The sequence below is a fragment of the Elephas maximus genome, chromosome 10 (assembly GCF_024166365.1).
Source record: "Elephas maximus indicus isolate mEleMax1 chromosome 10, mEleMax1 primary haplotype, whole genome shotgun sequence".
Classification (NCBI taxonomy): domain Eukaryota; kingdom Metazoa; phylum Chordata; class Mammalia; order Proboscidea; family Elephantidae; genus Elephas; species Elephas maximus.
Genome location: NC_064828.1, coordinates 93,568,882 through 93,589,937, shown reverse-complemented (window position 1 = coordinate 93,589,937; position 21,056 = coordinate 93,568,882). Strand labels below are relative to the sequence as shown.

The window sequence follows — 21,056 nt, the reverse complement described above, 5'->3', positions numbered from 1 at the left end:
AATATACCCAAGGTTAAATCTATTCTTTAAGCTTTCTGTACCGAAGACAAGAATCTAAAAATTGCAACCCATGCCTCTTTCTAATTCTTAATTACTGCTAATTATATTGTCATTCTGTGTTATTCAGCTGCCCTGTAGTCTGAAACACAGGAATGACTAAGCAAAAAATGTACTATGGAGCATTACAAACTGCTCAACCCTACAGTGGTTAGGTTTGTGATGAGGATTTTGGAATGGTAAAATTGGCAGTTGTTCTTTGCATTGTCCACAGAGATCTGAACGTACCTGTAGGTGCAACACAGGGCCTGATAGACAGGACTTCTGAATTTCATTGTTGTTTCTACCACTTGATCTTGCCTTTACCCTAGAGAAAATACGTAAATGAAATAGCGAATTTTTAATTCTGGGTTTTTAATAAAGTAGTCGATATTGATTCAGTGGGTTGGTTAGAACATGGTAGTTCGGCTTTGTCGTCATTCAGCTAATATTTATTGAAGCCCTTCACATGGGCCAGATAGTGTGCTACACTAGTTATGAAAGTTATGAGCATATTTTTTAAAAAAGTGTGACTGAGGATCATAAAACTCATACTTAATGTCCTCTAGTAACAGAAAGACTATCCAAACCCCTTTTCTGCATATTCACGCTTAAATTGGTGGTCCTGAGCAAGGACTCTTCAGCACAGAAGGTGGAATTCTTTCTAGGTTCATCCTAACACTTTTCCAGAAATAAATCTGTCAAAGGCATATCTTTAAAACTCTAGTTGCTAAAAGTTGATAGCTAGAGAGGGGTTAAGAATTTCAGATTTTACAAAAGCTGTTACAGCTTCTGGTTGATATCTAGTCCTTCTTAGATGGTGATTTGCCATGAAAAAAAAATTAATAAGAACATTACCGTTTCTGCATTCAGACCGCCTGGTTTTGCATCTCAGATTTGCCAGCACATGACTTTAAGAAGGTTACTTATGCTCCGGTTCTCAGTTGCCTCATCTGTGTAATGGAGATACCAATAGTATCTACCTCAGACAGTAGTGTGAGAATTAGTATGTGTATTCGAAATTGAATTACATTTTTATGGTTTAGACTTTTGTTGTGCTACTAAACAGGATTAGAATTAACTGATCATTTGCTTTAACAGTGAAAGGAAGTCCAGCTCTTCAATGCTCTGAGATAGCACAGTATTGCATGCAGACATATTGGTGCTTTGTGAGATAAAATCTTGGTAATAAATTTTCTTTGTTTTCAAATTTCCCTCTATGAAACTTAGTATCTTGTAACATTTTCCGAAGAGAAGCCATCTTTAAACTTTTTAAGAGCATTTTAATTAAGGAGTCCTGGTGGTACAATGGTTAAAGCAATCAACTGCTAACCAAAATATTGGTGATTGGAAACCACCAGTGGCTCTGAGGGAGAAATGGTTGCTATGAGTCAGAACTGACTCGACGGCAGTGGGTTTTTGTTTTGTTTTGTTACTTAATTCTTCTAGAAAATTGAATTAAGAAAATTAAAGACAAGTTAAGTAATTAACTGTCATTTGCTGGTGCCATTATTGAATTAAACTTGAAAACTTGCTCTCGTACTTCTAACAGCAGGGACTTATTTTCCCATTTAAAACATTAAATAACGTAAGGCAGGAAAATTTAACCAACTTAAAAAATTAACAGTTTCCCTAATTCTGTACTAGGAATCGTGCCCCCAGGAACTAACATGTATAAGTCCTCTTGGCATCTCGGATGTCCAACAAGCTATTTTAGGCTATTTATCTGTAAACTGATCTTGTCTCTCTAGCACTGTTAGCTTTTGGGGAACAGCGAATTTGAAATCACATATAATGTGACAAGGCTGTAATCACAGAACCCCAGCCAATCTCACATTAAGAAAAACAAAAACTGGAGTTTAAACATACATGTACATATTCTCAAGTCTATAGGCCAAAGTGGTGGTTTTAAGCAAGCAAACTTAACACTGAGAGAGAATGAGAGAGAAAAGAAGGAGGAAGAGAAGGAGAAAGAAATAAGGAGAGAAGAGTCAGAAAATAAGTATACTCCAAAAAATATCACGGGATCATTTTTATGAGATCTGAGATGCAGACAAGCCTGGACTCATTTCCTTCACTGTTATTGCAGATTCCCTAGAAATCTTAACATTTCTATATGTAATTTCCTTAAAATAAGTAGAAATAATTTTTTTTCCTTGTATATTTCTTACATCTTTTGCAGATGCATTTTTCTCCCACCAGTAAGTTAAAGACTCCTCAAAAACAGAAAATGTGTGTTCTCTGTCCTGTGGATCTCTCTATGACATCTAGATACACATTTGTTGTTAATTGATTGACTAGAATATAAGGATGAAGAGAAAAATCATGTGTACTAGAAAGTATTTCTGATAGGAATATATTTAGAGGTAACACATAAATGGAATATAAAATAAGTCAGAAATGAGATAGGTAATGAGAAAGTGTGAAGATCTGTTAATCACTGCACTTAACCCTTTCGAGAACCAATTATTTTCTGCTTTGAAGTTTTTGTTGATACTACGTGTTTTCATTAACGGAAGCATGCTGAATCATTGAGTGTTGCTGAATATTTGGTAGGTAGTATGGATTTTCCCCCCACCAACAATCCTACTCTCCAAGTTCGAAGGGACATAGGTGGTTCCCCTAATTCTACCCTGCAGGCATCCCCTAGAGTTCAGAGGGACCATATAGTCTCCCAAAGAAAATTTTTCAAAATTTCTTTATTTCCTACCAAAAATCCACACACCTCATACAACACCCTGTAGAAGCTGTAGCTTGTGGCACACGGTCGGTTTTTCAGTTCCAAACAGTCATAAAGACCCCTGCCTTGCGGCAGCATGCGCTATCAGTGGGAAAGCAGCTTCCCGGTGAACCCGAAAGGTGGAAAAAGTGGATAGACAACTGTATATCCCAAAGGTCATAAAAGAAGAAGCCAAGGAATTTTTCAAGGTTTACTCACACAAAAAAGTAGCTGCTTGAATATGTATCCCCAAACATAATAAAAGAGGCAAAATAAACTGGTATTTGAGAACATTCAAGAAAAAAATGTTTTCATGCAGTCACCTGGCTGATCGAAAATTTTAAGCAAAAATATTTGCATAGCATGCCAGTTTTAGAGTAGGGAAAGATCGTTTGCTTATTCTAAGAATAAAATTAATTTAACATGCTTAACCTAGGTTCAGAGGACCACTGCTGAATGAGAAAAATTAATGGGATGAAAAAAGAGAAATAAAGTTTTAAAACTATAAGCCTATTAGCACCTGTATTTTTGAAGAGGGTTGTATTCAATGCATAAAATTTTGGTTTAAAATTATTGGGGCGTTGCTATGTATTTTATTGTTCAAGGGCCAATACGATTCTTGAGAAAATCTATACTTTTATTATTTAAATGATTATAGCGTATATGGTTGATAAATCCATCTGTTCTCCTAAACCCGGAGCCCTGGTGGTGAAGTGGTTAAGAGCTTGGCCGCGAATCGAAAAGGTTGGCAGTTTGAATCCACCAGCCACATCTTGGAAACCCTATGGGGCGTTCTACTTTGTCCTATGGGGTCGCTATGAGTCAGAATCGACTTGATGGCATGGTTTTTTTTTTTGTTTGTTTTCTCCTAAACCTACAGGTTGTGGCCTATGTTAAGAAACATTTATTTTGATGCATCTTTCCTACATATGAAAGAAATTTAAATGTAGCCATTTAAAATATATGGCAGTTGAAGTTAGCATAGGAGCACATGTGGAAAGAAGACTAACAATAATATAAATGTAAAGCAGAAGGAACAAAATACTAGCTCCTTTAAATGGACCTTGAAAAAATAAGAGTTTATGAACTTGAAGACAGTACATATAACTTCTAATTTCAAATTAGCAAAATAAGGGTATTATGGATTGAATTGTGTCCCTCAAAAATTTGTGTTGTAAATCCTAACCTCTAAACCTGTGGTTATAATCCCATTTGCGAATGAGTTGACTTTGTTATGTTAATGAGGCAGGATTAGTATAGTGTTTATCTTGAGTTAATCTCTTTTGAGATATAAAAGAGATTAAATGCAAGATAACATGGAGAGACAGTGTAAGAGAGATGCCAAGCCACATGAAGACTGCCCAGTTGTGGAAGCTAAGAAAAGACAAGGACCTTCCTCCAGAGCTGACAAAGAAAGAAAGGTTTCCTTTAGAGCCAACACTCTGAATTTGGGCTTCTAGCCTCCTAAGCTGTGAGAAAATAAACTTGTTGGTTAAAGCCACCCACTTGTGGTATTTCTATTGTAGCAGCACTAGATAACTAAGACAGAATTGGTACCGAGAAGTGGGAGTGCTGCTCTAACAGATACCTAAAATGTGGGATGGTTTGGGAATTGGGTAATGGGTAGAGGCTGGAAGATCTTTAAGGTGCCTAATAGTAAAAGCCTAGATTGCCTTGAAGAGACTGTTGGTAGAGTTATATACATCAAAGGCAACTCTGGTGAGGGCTCAGGAGGAAGTGAGGAGAGCTATAGAGAAAGTCTCTGTTATCATCTTAGAGAACATATATGATGCTGGCAACAGAATATCGCTAGAAATGGGGGTGTTCAATGTGCTTCCGGTGAGGTCATAAAAGAAAATGGTGCACATGTGATTGGACAGTGGAGGGACGGTGATGCTGGTTATACAGCGGCAAAGAACCTGTTTGAATTATATTCCAGTGTTTGGGGGAAGGTAGAATTTGTACATGATGAACTTGGATATCTGGCTGAGGAGATTTCTAAGCAAGATCTTAAAGGGTCCACATGGTTTCTCTTTGTCACTTATAGTAAAATGCAAGAGGAAAGAGAAGGACTTAACAATAAGCTGTGCAAAATGAAAACAAAATTTAAAGATTTGAAAAATTCTGTTCTACAAACAAAGGACACGTGTCCTAGGATGTTCACCGAGAACATGGCTACACAGGCTTTTGATAAAGAGATTAAGGACGTGACTGAGAATTAACCAACTACCAAAACAGAAAACCCATCAGCTTAGACTGAAGGGAACAGAGAAAGGAAGAAAGGAAAGAATACTGTCTCCCTCTTGGAACTCTACAGGCAGGAAACTGGCCAAAGGAGCTACATCTGTTGTCCTTCAAGAAAAGGAAAGAACCATCTCTGAAGCAGCTCCGAGATCAGCAGAACTGCTGGGAGGAACACAGGAAGCAGTGCTTTCTCAGTGTCAAAGGGTGGGGCCACAGCCTCCTAGGTTTAAAAAGGTCAGATCTTCACCAGCGGTTCCGGAGCGTGTGCTGCAGTTAAGATGTGCCAGGGGGATGGGTCTGCTGCCCAAAGCTGAAGGGGCAGGGCTGATATGCTCAAGGGGCAGAAGAATGGTGCCTGGCAGTGCCAAGGGGTTGGGGTCACCACTCAGATGGACTAAGAGAATGGGGTTACCCAAATTCGAGGGAGCAAAGTTGCCTCTCCAGTGGACCTGGAAAGCAGAGCTGAAACCCAGGGCCAAGGGGCCTCCACTCAGAATCTGGAGAGTTTGGTCTCCCATATTTGATTTAGATGATGCAGAAGATGAAATTTTTTTTTTTTTTATTAACTTTTATTGAGCTTCAAGTGAACGTTTACAAATCAAGTCAGTCTGTCACATATAAGTTTATATACATCTGACTCCTTACTCCCACTTGCTCTCCCCCTAATGAGTCAGCCCTTCCAGTCTCTCCTTTCGTGACAATTTTGCCAGCTTCCAACTCTCTCTATCCTCCCATCCCCTTTCCAGACAGGAGATGCCAACACAGTCTCAAGTGTCCACCTGATATAATTAGCTCCCTCTTCTTCAGCATCTCTCTCCTACCCACTGTCCAGTCCCTTTCATGTCTGATGATTTGTCTTCGGGAATGGTTCCTGTCCTGTGCCAACAGAAGGTTTGGAGACCATGCCCGCCGGGATTCCTCTAGTCACATCCAGACCATTAAGTATGGTCTTTTTATGAGAATTTGGGGTCTGCATCCCACTGATCTCCTGCTCCCTTAGGGGTTCTCTATTGTGCTCCCTGTCAGGGCAGTCATCGATTGTGGCCGGGCACCAACTAGTTCTTCTGTTCTCAGGATACTGTAGGTCTCTGGTTCATGTGGCCCTTTCTGTCTCTTGGGCTCTTAGTTGTCATGTGACCTTGGTGTTCTTCATTCTCCTTTGCTCCAGGTGGGTTGAGACCAATTGATGCATCTTAGATGGCCGCTTGTTAGCATTTAAGACCCCAGACGCCACATTTCAAAGTGGGATGCACAGTGTTTTCATAACAGAACTATTTTGCCAATTGACGTAGAAGTCCCCTTAAACCATGGTTCCCAAACCCCTGCCCTTGCTCCGCTGACCTTCGAAGCATTCATTTTATCCCAGAAACTTCTTTGCTTTTGGTCCAGTCCAATTGGGCTGACCTTCCGTGTATTGAGTGTTGTCCTTCCCTTCACCTAAAGCAGTTCTTATCTACTAATTAATCAGTAAAAAACCCTCTCCCTCCCTCCCTCCCTCCCCGCCTCGTAACCACAAAAGTATGTGTTCTTCTCAGTTTATACTATTTCTCAAGATCTTATAATAGCGGTCTTATACAATATTTGTCCTTTTGCCTCTGACTGATTTCGCTCAGCATAATGCCTTCCAGGTTCCTCCATGTTATGAAATGTTTCACAGATTCGTCACTATTCTTTATCGATGCGTAGTATTCCATTGTGTGAATATACCACAATTTATTTACCCATTCATCCATTGATGGACACCTTGGTTGCTTCCAGCTTTTTGCTATTGTAAACAGTGCTGCAATAAGCATGGGTATGCATATATCTGTTTGTGTGAAGGCTCTTGTATCTCTAGGGTATATTCCGAGGCGTGGGATTTCTGGGTTGTATGGTAGTTCTATTTCTAACTGTTTAAGATAACGCCAGATAGATTTCCAAAGTGGTTGTACCATTTTCCATTCCCACCAGCAGTGTATAAGAGTTCCAATCTCTCCGCAGCCTCTCCAACATTTATTATTTTGTGTTTTTTGGATTAATGCCAGCCTTGTTGGAGTGAGATGGAATCTCATCGTAGTTTTAATTTGCATTTCTCTAATGGCTAATGATCGAAACATTTTCTCATGTGTCTGTTAGCTGCCTGAATATCTTCTTTAGTGAAGTGTGTGTTCATTTCCTTTGCCCACTTATTGATTGGGTTGTTTGTCTTTTTGTGGTTGAGTTTCAACAGAATCATATAGATTTTAGAGATCAGGTGCTGGTCGGAGATGTCATAGCTGAAAATTTTTTCCCAGTCTGTAGGTGGTCTTTTTACTCTTTTGGTGAAGTCTTTAGATGAGCATAGGTGTTTGATTTTTAGGAGCTCCCAGTTATCTGGTTTCTCTTCGTCATTTTTGGTAATGTTTTGTATTCTGTTTATGCCTTGTATTAGGGCTCCTAACGTTGTCCCTATTTTTTCTTCCATGATCTTTATCGTTTTAGTCTTTATCTTTAGGTCTTTGATCCACTTGGAGTTAGTTTTTGTGAATGGTGTGAGGTATGGGTCCTGTTTCATTTTTTTGCAAATGGATATCCAATTATGCCAGCACCATTTGTTAAAAAGACTATCTTTTCCCCAATTAACTGACACTGGGCCTTTGTCAAATATCAGCTGCTCATATGTGGTTGGATTCATATCTGGGTTCTCAATTCTGTTCCACTGGTCTATGTGCCTGTTGTTGTACCAGTACCAGGCTGTTTTGACTACTGTGGCTGTATAATAGCTTCTGAAATCAGGTAGAGTGAGGCCTCCCACTTTCTTCTTCTTTTTCAGTAATGCTTTGCTTATCCGAGGCTTCTTTCCCTTCCATATGAAGTTGGTGATTTGTTTCTCTATCACCTTAAAAAATGACATTGGAATTTGGATTGGAAGTGCATTGTCTGTATAGATGGCTTTTGGTAGAATAGACATTTTTACTATGTTAAGTCTTCCTATCCATGAGCAAGGTATGTTTTTCCACTTAAATAGGTCCTTTTGAATTTCTTGTAGTAGAGCTTTGTAGTTTTCTTTGTATAGGTCTTTTACATCCTTCGTAAGATTTATTCCTAAGTATCTTATCTTCTTGGGGGCTACTGTGAATGGTATTGATTTGGTTATTTCCTCTTCGATGTTCTTTTTGTTGATGTAGAGGAATCCAAGTGATTTTTGTATGTTTATCTTATAACCTGAGACTCTGACAAACTCTTCTATTAGTTTCAGTAGTTTTCTGGAGGATTCCTTAGGGTTTTCTGTGTATAAGATCATGTCATCTGCAAATAGAGATAATTTTACTTCCTCCTTGCCAATCTGGATGCCCTTTATTTCTTTGTCTAGCCTAATTGCCCTGGCTAGGACTTCTAGCACAATGTTGAATAAGAGCAGTGATAAAGGGCATCCTTGTCTGGTTCCCGTTCTCAAGGGAAATGCTTTCAGGTTCTCTCCATTTAGAATGATGTTGGCTGTTGGCTTTGCATAGATGCCCTTCATTATGTTGAGGAATTTTCCTTCAATTCCTATTTTGATGAGAGTTTTTATCATAAAAGGGTGTTGGACTTTGTCAAATGCCTTTTCTGCATCAATCGATAAGATCATGTGGTTTTTGTCTTTTGTTTTATTTATATGGTGGATTACATTAATGGTTTTTCTGATATTAAACCATCCTTGCATACCTGGTATAAATCCCACTTGATTTTGGTGAATTATTTTTTCGATATGTTGTTGAATTCTATTGGCTAGAATTTTGTTGAGGATTTTTGCATCTATGTTCATGAGGGATATAGGTCTGTAATTTTCTTTTTTTCTAATGTCTTTACCTGGTTTTGGTATCAGGGAGATGGTGGCTTCATAGAATGAGTTGTGTAGTATTCCTTCATTTTCTATGCTTTGAAATACCTTTAGTAGTCGTGGTGTTAACTCTTCTCTGAAAGTTCGATAGAACTCTGCAGTGAAGCCGTCCGGGCCAGGCCTTTTTTTGGGGGGGAGTTTTTTGATTACCGTTTCAATCTCTTTTTTTGTTATGGGTCTATTTAGTTGTTCTACTTCTGAATGTGTTAGTTCAGGTAGGTAGTGTTTTTCCAGGAATTCATCCATTTCTTCTAGGTTTGCAAATTTGTTAGAGTACAATTTTTCATAATAATCTGATATGATTCTTTTAATTTCAGTTTGGTCTGTTGTGATGTGGTCCTTCTCGTTTCTTATTCGGGTTATTTGTTTCCTTTCCTGTATTTCTTTAGTCAGTCTAGCCAATGGTTTATCAATTTTGTTAATTTTTTCAAAGAACCAGCTTTTGGCTTTGTTAATTCTTTCAATTGTTTTTCTGTTCTCTAATTCATTTAGTTCAGCTCTAATTTTTATTATTTGTTTTCTTCTGGTGTCTGATGGATTCTTTCGTTGCTCACTTTCTATTTGTTCAAGTTGTAGGGACAGTTCTCTGATTTTGGCTCTTTCTTCTTTTTGTATGTGTGCATTTATCAATATAAATTGGCCTCTGAGCACTGCTTTTGCTGTGTCCCAGAGGTTTTGATAGGAAGTATTTTCATTCTCGTTGCATTCTATGAATTTCCTTATTCCCTCCTTGATGTCTTCTATAACCCAGTCTTTTTTCAGGAGGGTATTGTTCAGTTTCCAAGTATTTGATTTATTTTCCCTAGTTTTTCTGTTATTGATTTCTAGTTTTATTGCCTTGTGGTCTGAGAAGATGCTTTGTAATATTTCGATGTTTTGGACTCTGCAAAGGTTTGTTTTATGACCTAATATGTGGTCTCTTCTAGAGAATGTTCCATGTGCGCTAGAAAAAAAAGTATACTTTGCAGCAGTTGGGTGGAGAGTTCTGTATAAGTCAATGAGGTCAAGTTGGTTGATTGTTGTAATTAGGTCTTCCGTGTCTCTATTGAGCTTCTTACTGGATGTCCTGTCCTTCTCCGAAAGTGGTGTGTTGAAGTCTCCTACTATAATTGTGGAGGTGTCTATCTCACTTTTCAGTTCTATTAAAATTTGATTTATGTATCTTGGAGCCCTGTCATTGGGTGCATAAATATTTAATATGGTTATGTCTTCCTGATCAATTGTCCCTTTTATCATTATGTAGTGTCCTTCTTTATCCTTTGTGGTGGATTTAAGTCTAAAGTCTATTTTGTCAGAAATTAATATTGCCACTCCTGCTCTTTTTTGATTGTTGTTTGCTTGATATATTTTTTTTCATCCTTTGAGTTTTAGTTTGTTTGTGTCTCTACGTCTAAGGTGTGTCTCTTGTAGGCAGCATATAGATGTATCGTGTTTCTTTATCCAGTCCGAGACTCTCTGTCTCTTTATTGGTGCATTTAGTCCATTTACATTCAGTGTAATTATAGATAAATAAGTGTTTAGTGTTGTCATTTTGATGCCTTTTTATGTGTGTTGTTGACAATTTCACTTTTCCACATACTATTTTGTGCTGAGATGTTTTTCTTAGTAAATTGTGAGATCCTCATTTTCGTAGTGTTTGACTTTATGTTTGTGGAGTTGTTACATTTTTCTTGGCTTTTATCTTGAGTTATGGAGTTGTTATACTTCTTTGTGGTTACCTTAATATTTACCCCTATTTTTCTAAGTAAAAGCCTAACTTGTAATGTTCTATATCGCCTTGTATCACTCTCCATAAGGCAGTTCTATGCCACCTGTATTTAGTCCCTCTTTTTGATTATTGTGATCTTTTACATTTTGACTTCAGTGATTCCCTGTTTATGAGCATTTTTTTTTAATTAATCTTAATTTGTTTTTGTGATTTCCCTATTTGAGTTGATATCAGGATGTTCTGTTTTGTGACCTCGTGTTGTGCTGGTATTTGATATTATTGGTTTTCTGACCAAACAATATCCTTTAGTATTTCTTATAGCTTTGGTTTGGTTTTTGCAAATTCTCTAAACTTGTGTTTATCTGTAAATATCTTAATTTTGCCTTCATATTTCAGAGAGAGTTTTGCTGGATATATGATCCTTGGCTGGCAGTTTTTCTCCTTCAGTGCTCTGTATATGTCATCCCATTCCCTTCTTGCCTGCATGGTTTCTGCTGAGTAGTCTGAACTTATTCTTATTGATTCTCCCTTGAAGGTGACCTTTCTTTTCTCCCTGGCTGCTTTTAAAATTTTCTCTTTATCTTTGGTTTTGGCAAGTTTGATGATAATATGTCTTGGTGTTTTTCTTTTTGGATCAATCTTAAATGGGGTTCGATGAGCATCTTGGATAGATATCCTTTCGTCTTTCATGATATCAGGGAAGTTTTCTGTCAGGAGATCTTCAGCTATTTTCTCTGTGTTTTCTGTCCTCCCTCCCTGTTCTGGGACTCCAATCACTCGCAAGTTATCCTTCTTGATAGAGTCCCACATGATTCTTAGGGTTTCTTCATTTTTTTTAATTCTTTTATCTGTTTTTTTTTTCCAACTATGTTGGTGTTAATTCCCTGGTCCTCCAGATTTCCCAGTCTGCATTCTAATTGCTCGAGTCTGCTCCTCTGACTTCCTATTGCGTTGTCTAATTCTGTAATTTTATTGTTAATCTTTTGGATTTCTACATGCTGTCTCTCTATGGATTCTTGCAACTTATTAATTTTTCCACTATGTTCTTGAATAATCTTTTTGAGTTCTTCAACTGTTTTATCACTGTGTTCCTTGGCCTTTTTCTGCAGTTTGCCTTATTTTGTTTCTGATGTCTTGAAGCATTCTGTAAATTAGTTTTTTATATTCTGTATCTGATAAGTCCAGGATTGTATCTTCATTTGGGAAAGATTTTGATTCTTTTGTTTGGGGGGTTGTAGAAGCTGTCATGGTCTGCTTCTTTATGTGGTTTGATATCGACTGCTGTCTCCGAGCCATCACTGGGAAACTTGTTTTTCCAGAAATTCCGCTGACTGGGACGCTGGCTCCAGGCTCCGAAAACAGTCGCTGCTTCCCCGTATTTGTTCATTTTCCGTCTCTAAATCTGTGTTTGTTGTTCAGGGTTCGTAGATTGTTATGTATGTGATCGATTCACTTGTTTTTCCGAGTCTTTGTTGCAAGAGGGATCCGAGGTAGCGTCTACCTAGTCCGCCATCTTGGCCCCGCCTCCAGAAGATGAGATTTTTGACTTGGAGTTGATTTAAGACTTTTGAGATGTTGTGATGGGTTGAATATATTTTGCATGTGCCAAGGACATCAAATTTTGGAGACCAAAGATTCAAATATTATGGATTGAGTTGTGTCCCCCAAAAATATGTGTGGCAGATCCTTACCTGTATGCCTGTGGTTATATTTCCATTTGGGAATGGGTTGTCTTTGTTATGTTAATGAGGCAGGATTCCAAACCCAGTGCTGTTGGGCAGATTTGACCTCATACTGACCCTATAGGACAGAGTTGAACTGCCCCAGAGTTTCCAAGGAACACTTGGTGGATTTGAACTGCCGACCTTTTGGTTAGCAGCTGTAGCAAACTTAACCACCACGCCACCAGGGTTTCCATTGAAAAAACAAACCCATTGCCGTCATGTCAATTCTGACTCATAGCGACCCTATAGGTCAGTCTCTTTTAAGAGGTAAAAGAGATTAAACACAAACTATGAAGGAGAGACAGGGGAAGAGAGATGCCAAACCACATGAAGATTGCCCAGGACCAGAAGCTCAGAAGAGATTAGGACCTTCTTCCAGAGCTGTCAGAAAAAGCCTTCCCCCAGAGCCAGGACCCTGAATTCAGACTTCTACTGTCCTAAACTGTGAGAAAATAGATTTCCGTTTATTAAAGCAATCCACTAGTGGTATTTCTGTTATAGCAGCACTAGATAACTAAGACAAAGAGTATTTATGTCGTCTCTCAAAAATGACATAAAAAAAAATAAGAATATGAAGAAACAGAAACACTGATTTACATGGGATGAGAAAAAGAAGAGCATCTATGACTCCAAATCACAGAGCAATGAAAGAAAAATGTTAAAAATGACTCAAAACAGAGGAAAGTGAAACCCAAGTGCCCGCCAAAGGAGACAGCAATAGAAAGCAAATACATTTCACCCTGCGGAATATACCACGGACTGTCAGAAAAATGAACAAATCTGCCAGAAAAACAAACAAATCTTCTAAGGAATGCTCCTTAGAAGCAAGGATGGTGAGACTTTATCTCACGTACTTTGGACATGTTATCAGGAGGGATCAGTCCCTAGAGAAGGACATCATGATTGGTAAACTAGAGTGTAGTGAAAAGAGGAAGACCCTTGATGAGACGGATTGACACAGCGGCTGCAATAATGGGCTCGAACATAGCAACAATCGTGAGGATGGTGCAGGACCAGGAAATGTTTTGTTCTGTTGTACATAGAGTCAGAGTCGCTATGAGTCGGAACTGATTCAATGGCAACTAACAACAGCAACATTGCCTGCCTACTATGTGCTGGCACTCTGACATAGTGGCAGTCTGTATTACAGAGATATATGTAATACAGTCTCTGGTCTCAAGTTTATTCTACCATTTAACTTTTTATTTCACATTGCCTATGAAATAATTTTCAGATCATTCCCTTTTAATGTTTTTATTGACAATGACCAGGCTAATAAAAGACTCTAACGTACTGATTTATAATCAACAGGATCTTGTATCCACGTCGCAAATGTTTAATTTCAGGTATTTTTCCCAAGTCTTTTGAGAACTGTTCTTTTTCTTTTTAACTAAAATAAATGTTAAGAACTCTTTTCTTAAAAAATATCCCTTATAGATAAGTAATTGCAAATTCATCTTTTCCTCAGTACTGCTTGTGGTTTATTTCTCATGTTCACTGAAGCAGGTTTGTAAATTAATATTAAATATGAAAGGCTCTATAAAATGTTTCATACCATATCGGATAAAAGCAATTATCCAGGGAGCTTTTTTTTTATCTGAGTAAGTCTTGCAAATAAATCACATACACTTCTGGAAAGGAAATAATTCTTCGATTTAAAAAGGTACATTTATCTTAGAGACGCTATTATATCTGTTCTTATTTACTCTAAATCTACAGCTTGAAGTGCTAATGCTAGCGGTACACCTGATTTTTAGTATTTGGATTCTGAGAGTATTAATCAATTTTTTATGATGTTTAGTTTCCTTATGTTTTTGTTTTCAGAGTACCCGAGTGGCCTTGGACCATCTGGAGTCTGTGCCTGAGAAACTGAGCCTACTGGAAGATTTCAAAGACTTTAGAGTGAGAAAGAATTGGCTTGTCTCTTTCAGTATTGTTTTCTGAGTGAAAACTCTTGACACCTTCCTGATGCACAAAGAAAATTGTGGGGAGGGAGGAAGGACCAAAAAACATGGGGGACTTTTACACTCCATCTTATCAGAGTTTACTACATTTGTGAAGTCAGGATTGGAATCAATGGAATTAATGTATCAGCACAATATAGGTAAATAGAGACTTTTATGCTTACTACTAGAAGCTCATTTGGCCACCTAAAGTCTTAACTATAATTCAGAAAGACCTAGGAATTAAAGAGAGTTGTACATTCTATTGACAATAACTTTTTTGATTAGCGAAGCGATTTTAATTTATGACCTATCTTATTTTAATGACAAATTGCCAGGATACTATTTGTTTTAGAGATATGATAGTTCACAGGCTGTCGCTATAGTATGATATGTGAATTCAAATCCACATAGGGCATGAGTTATCATACCGCATGCCATTTATTGATAGAACTCTAACCACAAAGCATTTCATTATCAAGGCAATTAATTACGTGTGTATTTTTTATGTACCCATGTAATTTTTAAAGTTCCTCATAGAGGAGAGATGCAAAGCAAATAACCCTGCTGTCCAGTCCTGCCAGACAAGACCTTCCTCCAAGGATGTCGCCACAGATCTATCCCCTTAGGGCTGCATTTGTAATGTATAGTTTTTGTGATTTATAATGTATTGACCCTGTATAGCTGAAGCTAACAATGGTGAAGTTTTCTTTTTGGAAACCATTTAATCTCTTATTTCACATTGGCTTTGAAATATAATTAGATTATATTTAAGTTCTATTTAAATCTAACATGTTACTTAAAGATATAATAGAGAAGAACTATAGCTAGATCATGTTATGTTGATTTATTTAAAGCACTGACATGATGTGGCCCTAAAGGTCTACACTATCTTAAAATTACCTTTCACTAAGCATGTTTCGTTAGTTTGGTTACTGAACATATTTGCGTGAAATCCAAGCATAAGTAGACACTTCTAGAAATCTAGACTAGCACAAATAGAACAAAACCACGTGTTCCTAGTATATTTTACTAAACTTTTAATTATTTATCATGATTTGATTATATATTTGCAGTCTAAATCCTTACCAAGAGATTACGAAACCAGAGTCTAAGTAGATGTAATTTCCACTGATACTTATTTGACCCGATGTGCACAGAGGCAATATGTTGTGCACATATTCTTCCCCTTTTTTCTCTGTAGCTAGTAGAAGTCATATAAGTGAATGAAGGGCAGGCAAGAGAAGGTACTGGAAACAGGTGGCACTTGGCACTGATGAACAGATGCCTGTCGTACCAGCAGAAAAATATAAAGTTTAACTTTCAGTGACAGCTCACTTTTTACTAGTGTTCTACATGGAGCAAAATATTCATATGTGCAATTTAAAAGTTGTTTTCTCTCCTGCTATGAAATTATTTTTGTTTATTTTTTCATTATGTGGACAAGTGATTATCTACAACCCTGGTTTATATATACACACATTCATACACAGAGATGCCCTACATAATGAAATTTCTAGGGAGAGTATTTTTCCAGGTTCAGAATTGTGTTTTCAATGTTAGTCATTAAAATGGAAAGCTTTATTTATCTTGAAAAGGGAAAGAAGGCAATTAGCAAGTATTATGTACATACTGTGGAAACCCTGGTGGTGTAGTGGTTAAGTGCTACAGCTGCTAACCAAAAGGTCAGCAGTTTGAATCCACCAGGTGCTCCTTGGAAACTCTAGGGGGAAGTTCTGTTCTCTTCTGTAGGGTCAGTATGAGCTGGAATCAACTCAATGGCAATGGTTTCTTTTTTTGTTTATGTACATACTGTTTGCTATCATGCTGGAAGCTATGCTACCAGTATTTCAGATACTATGGTGGATAGGTTTCAACAGAGATTCCAGACTAAGGCAGACTAGGAAGAAGGAGCTGGCGAGCTACTTCGAACAATATTGGCCAGTGAAAACCTTAGGAATAGCAACAGAATATTGTCTGATATAGTGGCAGACGACGAGCCCCTCCAGTTGGAAGACACTCAAAATATGACTGGGGGAGAGCTACCTTCTCACAGTAGAGTCGACCTTACTGACGTGGGTGGGGTAAAGCTTTCAGAACCTTGATTTACTGATGTGGCATGACTCAAAACGAGAAGAAACGGCTGCAAACATCCATTAATAATTGGGATGTGGAATATACAAAGTATGAATCTCGGAAAATTGGAAGTTGTCCAAAATGAAATGGAAGGCATAAAGATCAATATCTTAGGCATTAGTGGCTGAAATGGACTGCTTTGGTCATTCTGAGTCAGATAATCATATGGTCTGCTATCCCAGGAAAGACAAATTGAAGAGGAATGATGTCACAATCGTCATCAAGAAGAACATTTCAAAATCTATCTAAAGTACAACGCTATTAGTGATAGGATAATATTCATACACCAACAAGGAAGACCAGTTAACATGACGGTTATTGAAATTTATGCACCACTCACTAATGCCAAAGATGAAAAAATTCAAGATTTTTACCAACTTCTGCAGTCTGAAATTGATCAAACATGCAGTCAAGTTGCATTGATAATTACTGGTGATTGGAATGTGAAAGTTGGAAACAAAGAAGGATTGGTAGTTGGAAAATATGACCTTAGTAATAGAAATGACACCAGAGATCGCATGATAGAGTTTTGCAAGTCCAAGGACTTATCCATTGCAAATATCTTTCTTTCAACAACATAAACAGTGTCTATATACATAGACCTCATCAGACAGAATGCACAGGAATCAAATTGACTACATCTGTGGAAAGAGGTGATGGAGAAGCTCAGTATCATTGGCCATAGGCCAACAGTAGAACAGACCATCAATTGCTCATATGCAAGTTGAAGTTGAAACTGAAGAAAATTAAAAGTCAACAAGAGCCGAAGAACAACCCTGAGCATATTCCACCTGAATTTGGAAACCATCTCAAGAATAGATTTGACGCATTGAACGTTAATGACCAAAGACCAGACGAGTTGTGGGATGACATCAAGGACACCATACATGAAGAAAGCAAAAGGTCAAAAAAAGACAGGCAAGAAAGAAAAGACCAGAATGGATGTCAGAAGAGACTCTGAAACTTGCTCTTGATCATACCAAACCCACTGCCATCGAGTCGATTCCGACTCATAGCAACCCTATAGGACAAAGTAGAACTGCCCAGTAGAGTTTCCAAGGAGCACCTGGCAGATTTGAACTGCTGACCTCTTGGTTAGCAGCCATAGCACTTAACCACTAGGCCACCAGGGTTTCCCTCTTGAACATAGAGTAGCTAAAGTGAATGGAAAAAACGATGAAGTAAAAAGAGCTGAGCAGAAGATTTCAAATGGTGGCTCGAGAAGACAAGGTATTATGATGAAATATACAAAGACCTGGAGTTAGAAAACCAAAAAGGAAGAACATGCTCACATTTCTCAAGCCAAAAGAACTGAGGAAAAAACTCAGGCCTTGAGTTGCAGTATTGAAGGTTCTACGGGCAAAATATTGAATGATTCAGGAAACCTCAAAAGAAGATGGAAGCTCCTATTTAACATTGTACTGGAAGTTCTAGCTAGAGCAGTGAGCCAAGAAAAAGAAATCAAGGGGACCCAAATTAGAAGGCAAGAAGTAAAACTATTCCTATTTGCAGATGATATGATCCTATATATAGAGAACATCAAAGATTCCACAAGAAAACTACTGGGAACTAATAGGAAGACTCAGCGGAGTAGCAGGATACAAGATCTACATACAAAAATCAGTTGGATTCCTATACACCAACAAAGAGAACTTCAAAAAAAAAAAATACCATTTATAATAGGCCCTAAAAAGATAAAATCCTTAAGAATAAATACAAAGAAAACTACAAAACACTATTGCAATAAACTATAAGAGACCTACATAAATGGAAAAACACACTATGCTCATGGATAGGAAGACTCAACATTGTGAAAATTTCAATCCTACCCAAAGCGATCTTCATATATAATGCAATCCCGATCTAAATACCAATAGCATTCTTTAACAAGATGGAGAAACTGATCACCAACTTTATATGGAAAGGAAAGAGGCTCCAGATAAGCAAAGCGATACTGAAAAAAAAGAACAAAGTAGGAGGCCTCATGCTACCTGATCTCAGAACCTACTATAGAGCTACACTGGTCAAAACAGCCTGCTACTGGTACAATGACAGACACATAGGCCAACAGAACAGAATCGAGAACCCAAATGTTAATCCATCCACCTATGATCAGCTTATCATTGACGAAGGCCCAAAGTCCATTAATTTTGGAAAAGACAGTCTTTTTAACAAATGGTGCTGGCAAAAATGAACGCCCATCTGTAGAAAAATGAAACAGGACCCATACCTTACACCATACACAAACCCTAACTCAAAATGGATCAAAAACCTAAAATGATAAAAATCAAGGAAGAAAAAATACAGACAATGCTAGGGGCACTAATACGTGGCATAAGTTATATACAAACCCTAACTAACAATGCACAAATACCAGAAGATAAACTAGAAAACTGGGATCTCCTCAAAGTTAAACACTTAAGTTCATCAAAAGACTTCACCAAAAGAGTAAAAAGAGTACCTATAGACTGGGAAAAAAAATTTTGGCTATGACATATCTGACAAGGGTATAAACTCTAAAAATCTATAGAATACTTCAATACTTGAACAACAAAAAGGCAAATAATCCAATTTAAAAATAGACGAAAGGATATGAACAGACACTTCACCGAAGAAGACATTCAGGGTGCTAACAGACACTTGAGGAAATGCTCGCGATTGTTAGTCATTAAAAAAATGCAACTCAAAACTACAGTGAGATATCACCCTGACATTACTGGCACTGATCAAAAAAACAGACAATAACAAATGTTAGAGAGGTTGCAGGGAGATCGAAACTCTTATGCGCTGATTGTGGGAGTGTAAACTGTTACAACCACTGTGGAAAATGATACGACACCTCCTTAAAAAGCTAGAATAGAGATACCATATGATCCAGCAGTTCCACTGCTAGGAATATATCCTAGAGAAATAAGAGCTGTCACATGAATAAACATATGGGCACCCATGTTCATTGCAGCATTATTCACAGTAGCAAAAGATGGAACAACCTAAGTGCCCATTAACAGATGATTGGATAAACAAATTATAGTACGTACACACAGTAGAATACTATGCAACAATAAGGAATAATGATGAATCTTACAACATGGATGAATATGGAGGGCGCTATACTGAATGACATAAGTCAATCACAAAAGGACAAATATCATATGAGACCGCTGTTATAAAAAACTCAAGAAAAAGTTTACACCCAGGAAGAAGAGTCTTTGGTGTTTACAAAGGAGGGAATGGGTAGAAAGGGGAAATACTAACTAAATAGTAATTTTGGTGAAGGGAAAGACACACGATATATGGGAAAGCAGCACAACTTGACCAAGACAAAGTCATAGAAGCTTCCTAGACACATCCAAACATCTTGAGGGACTGAGTTACTGGGGCTGAGTACTGGGGACCATGGTCTTAGAGGAACATCTAGGTCAATTGGCATAACATAGTTCATAAAGAAAATGTTCTACATACGACTTTGGTGAAGAGCATCTGGGGTCTTAAAAGCTTGCAAGTGGCCATCTAAGATACACCTATTGGTCTCATTACATTCGGAGCAAAGGAGAATGAAGAAAACCAAAGACACAAAGAAAATACTAGTTCAAAGGACTAATGGACCACACCAACCACAGCCCCTACCACCCTGCACCCAGAAGAACTAGATGGTGCCTGACTTCAACAAGTGACCACTCTGACAGAAATTACAATAGAGGGTTCAGGACAGAGCAGGAGAAAAATGTTGAAAAAAATTCAAATTCACAAAAAAAGACCAGACTTGCTGGTCTAACAGAGATTGGATAAACACCTGAAACTATGGCCCCTGGACGCCCTGCTAACTCACAACTGAAGCCGCTCCTGAAATCCACCTTTCAGCCAAAGACTAGACAGGCCTATAAAACAAACGATAACATGTGAGGTGCGTGCTTTTTATTCTTAGTTTGAACAAACACATGAGACCAAATTGGCAACTCCTGCCCAAAAGCAAAGACAGGAAGGCAAGGAGGGACAGGAAAACTGGACTAATGGACATGGGGAACCCGGAGTGTAAAGGGAAAGGGGGAGAGTGCTGACACATTGCGGGGATCGCAACCAGTGTCAGAAAACAATTTTGTATAAGTTTTTTAATAAGAAACTAATTTTGGAAATTCTATGGGGCAGTTCTACTCTGTCCTATAGAGTCGCTATGAGTCAGAATCGACTCGACGGCACTGGGTGGGTAATTTATGCTATAAACTTTCACCTAAAGCAAAATAAAATCTAAAGAAAATAGTAACTTGGTAAAGTTAAAAAAAAATTGTACATATGTGCATTTTTCAATAAAGTTGGTAAAGCTTTCATCAGCTCTTCAAATGGGTTGGTAGCTTAGAAACCATTAATCTACGTAGCTGATTGGAATTGATTGTATGATAGGTCCAGTTATTGTTATTTTGAATCTTCGGTACTCAAAAGCAACATCATTAAAAAAAATTTTTTGCACTGTAAACTTTTATCTCATACTCAATAAAATAAAAAAAGAAAGAAGATGGAAGAAATGAGTTTTATGAGTCGGAGTTGACTTGATGGCAATGGCTACACCAAGAAGAATTGGTTGACATTCAACCATTTCAGGAGGTAGCAATACCAAGAACTGATGGTATTGAATGAAGACTTACAAGCTGCATTGAAGGCATCAGTGAAAAACAAGGCTCCAGGAATTGAGATAATGCCAATTGAGATG

General features: G+C 37.8%; 1 protein-coding gene across 4 annotated transcripts in view; it reads left to right on the top strand.

Annotated features, from left to right (window-relative positions):
- The window catches only part of CEP128 (centrosomal protein 128), a 523,299-nt gene that overhangs the window by 472,903 nt on the left and 29,340 nt on the right, over positions 1 to 21,056 (top strand). For all 4 annotated transcript variants that reach the window (XM_049899763.1, XM_049899764.1, XM_049899760.1 and 1 more), the window contains one exon: positions 14,097 to 14,174. In XM_049899763.1, the coding sequence (XP_049755720.1) occupies positions 14,097 to 14,174 (78 nt within the window). The remainder of the gene's footprint in view (positions 1 to 14,096; positions 14,175 to 21,056) is intronic.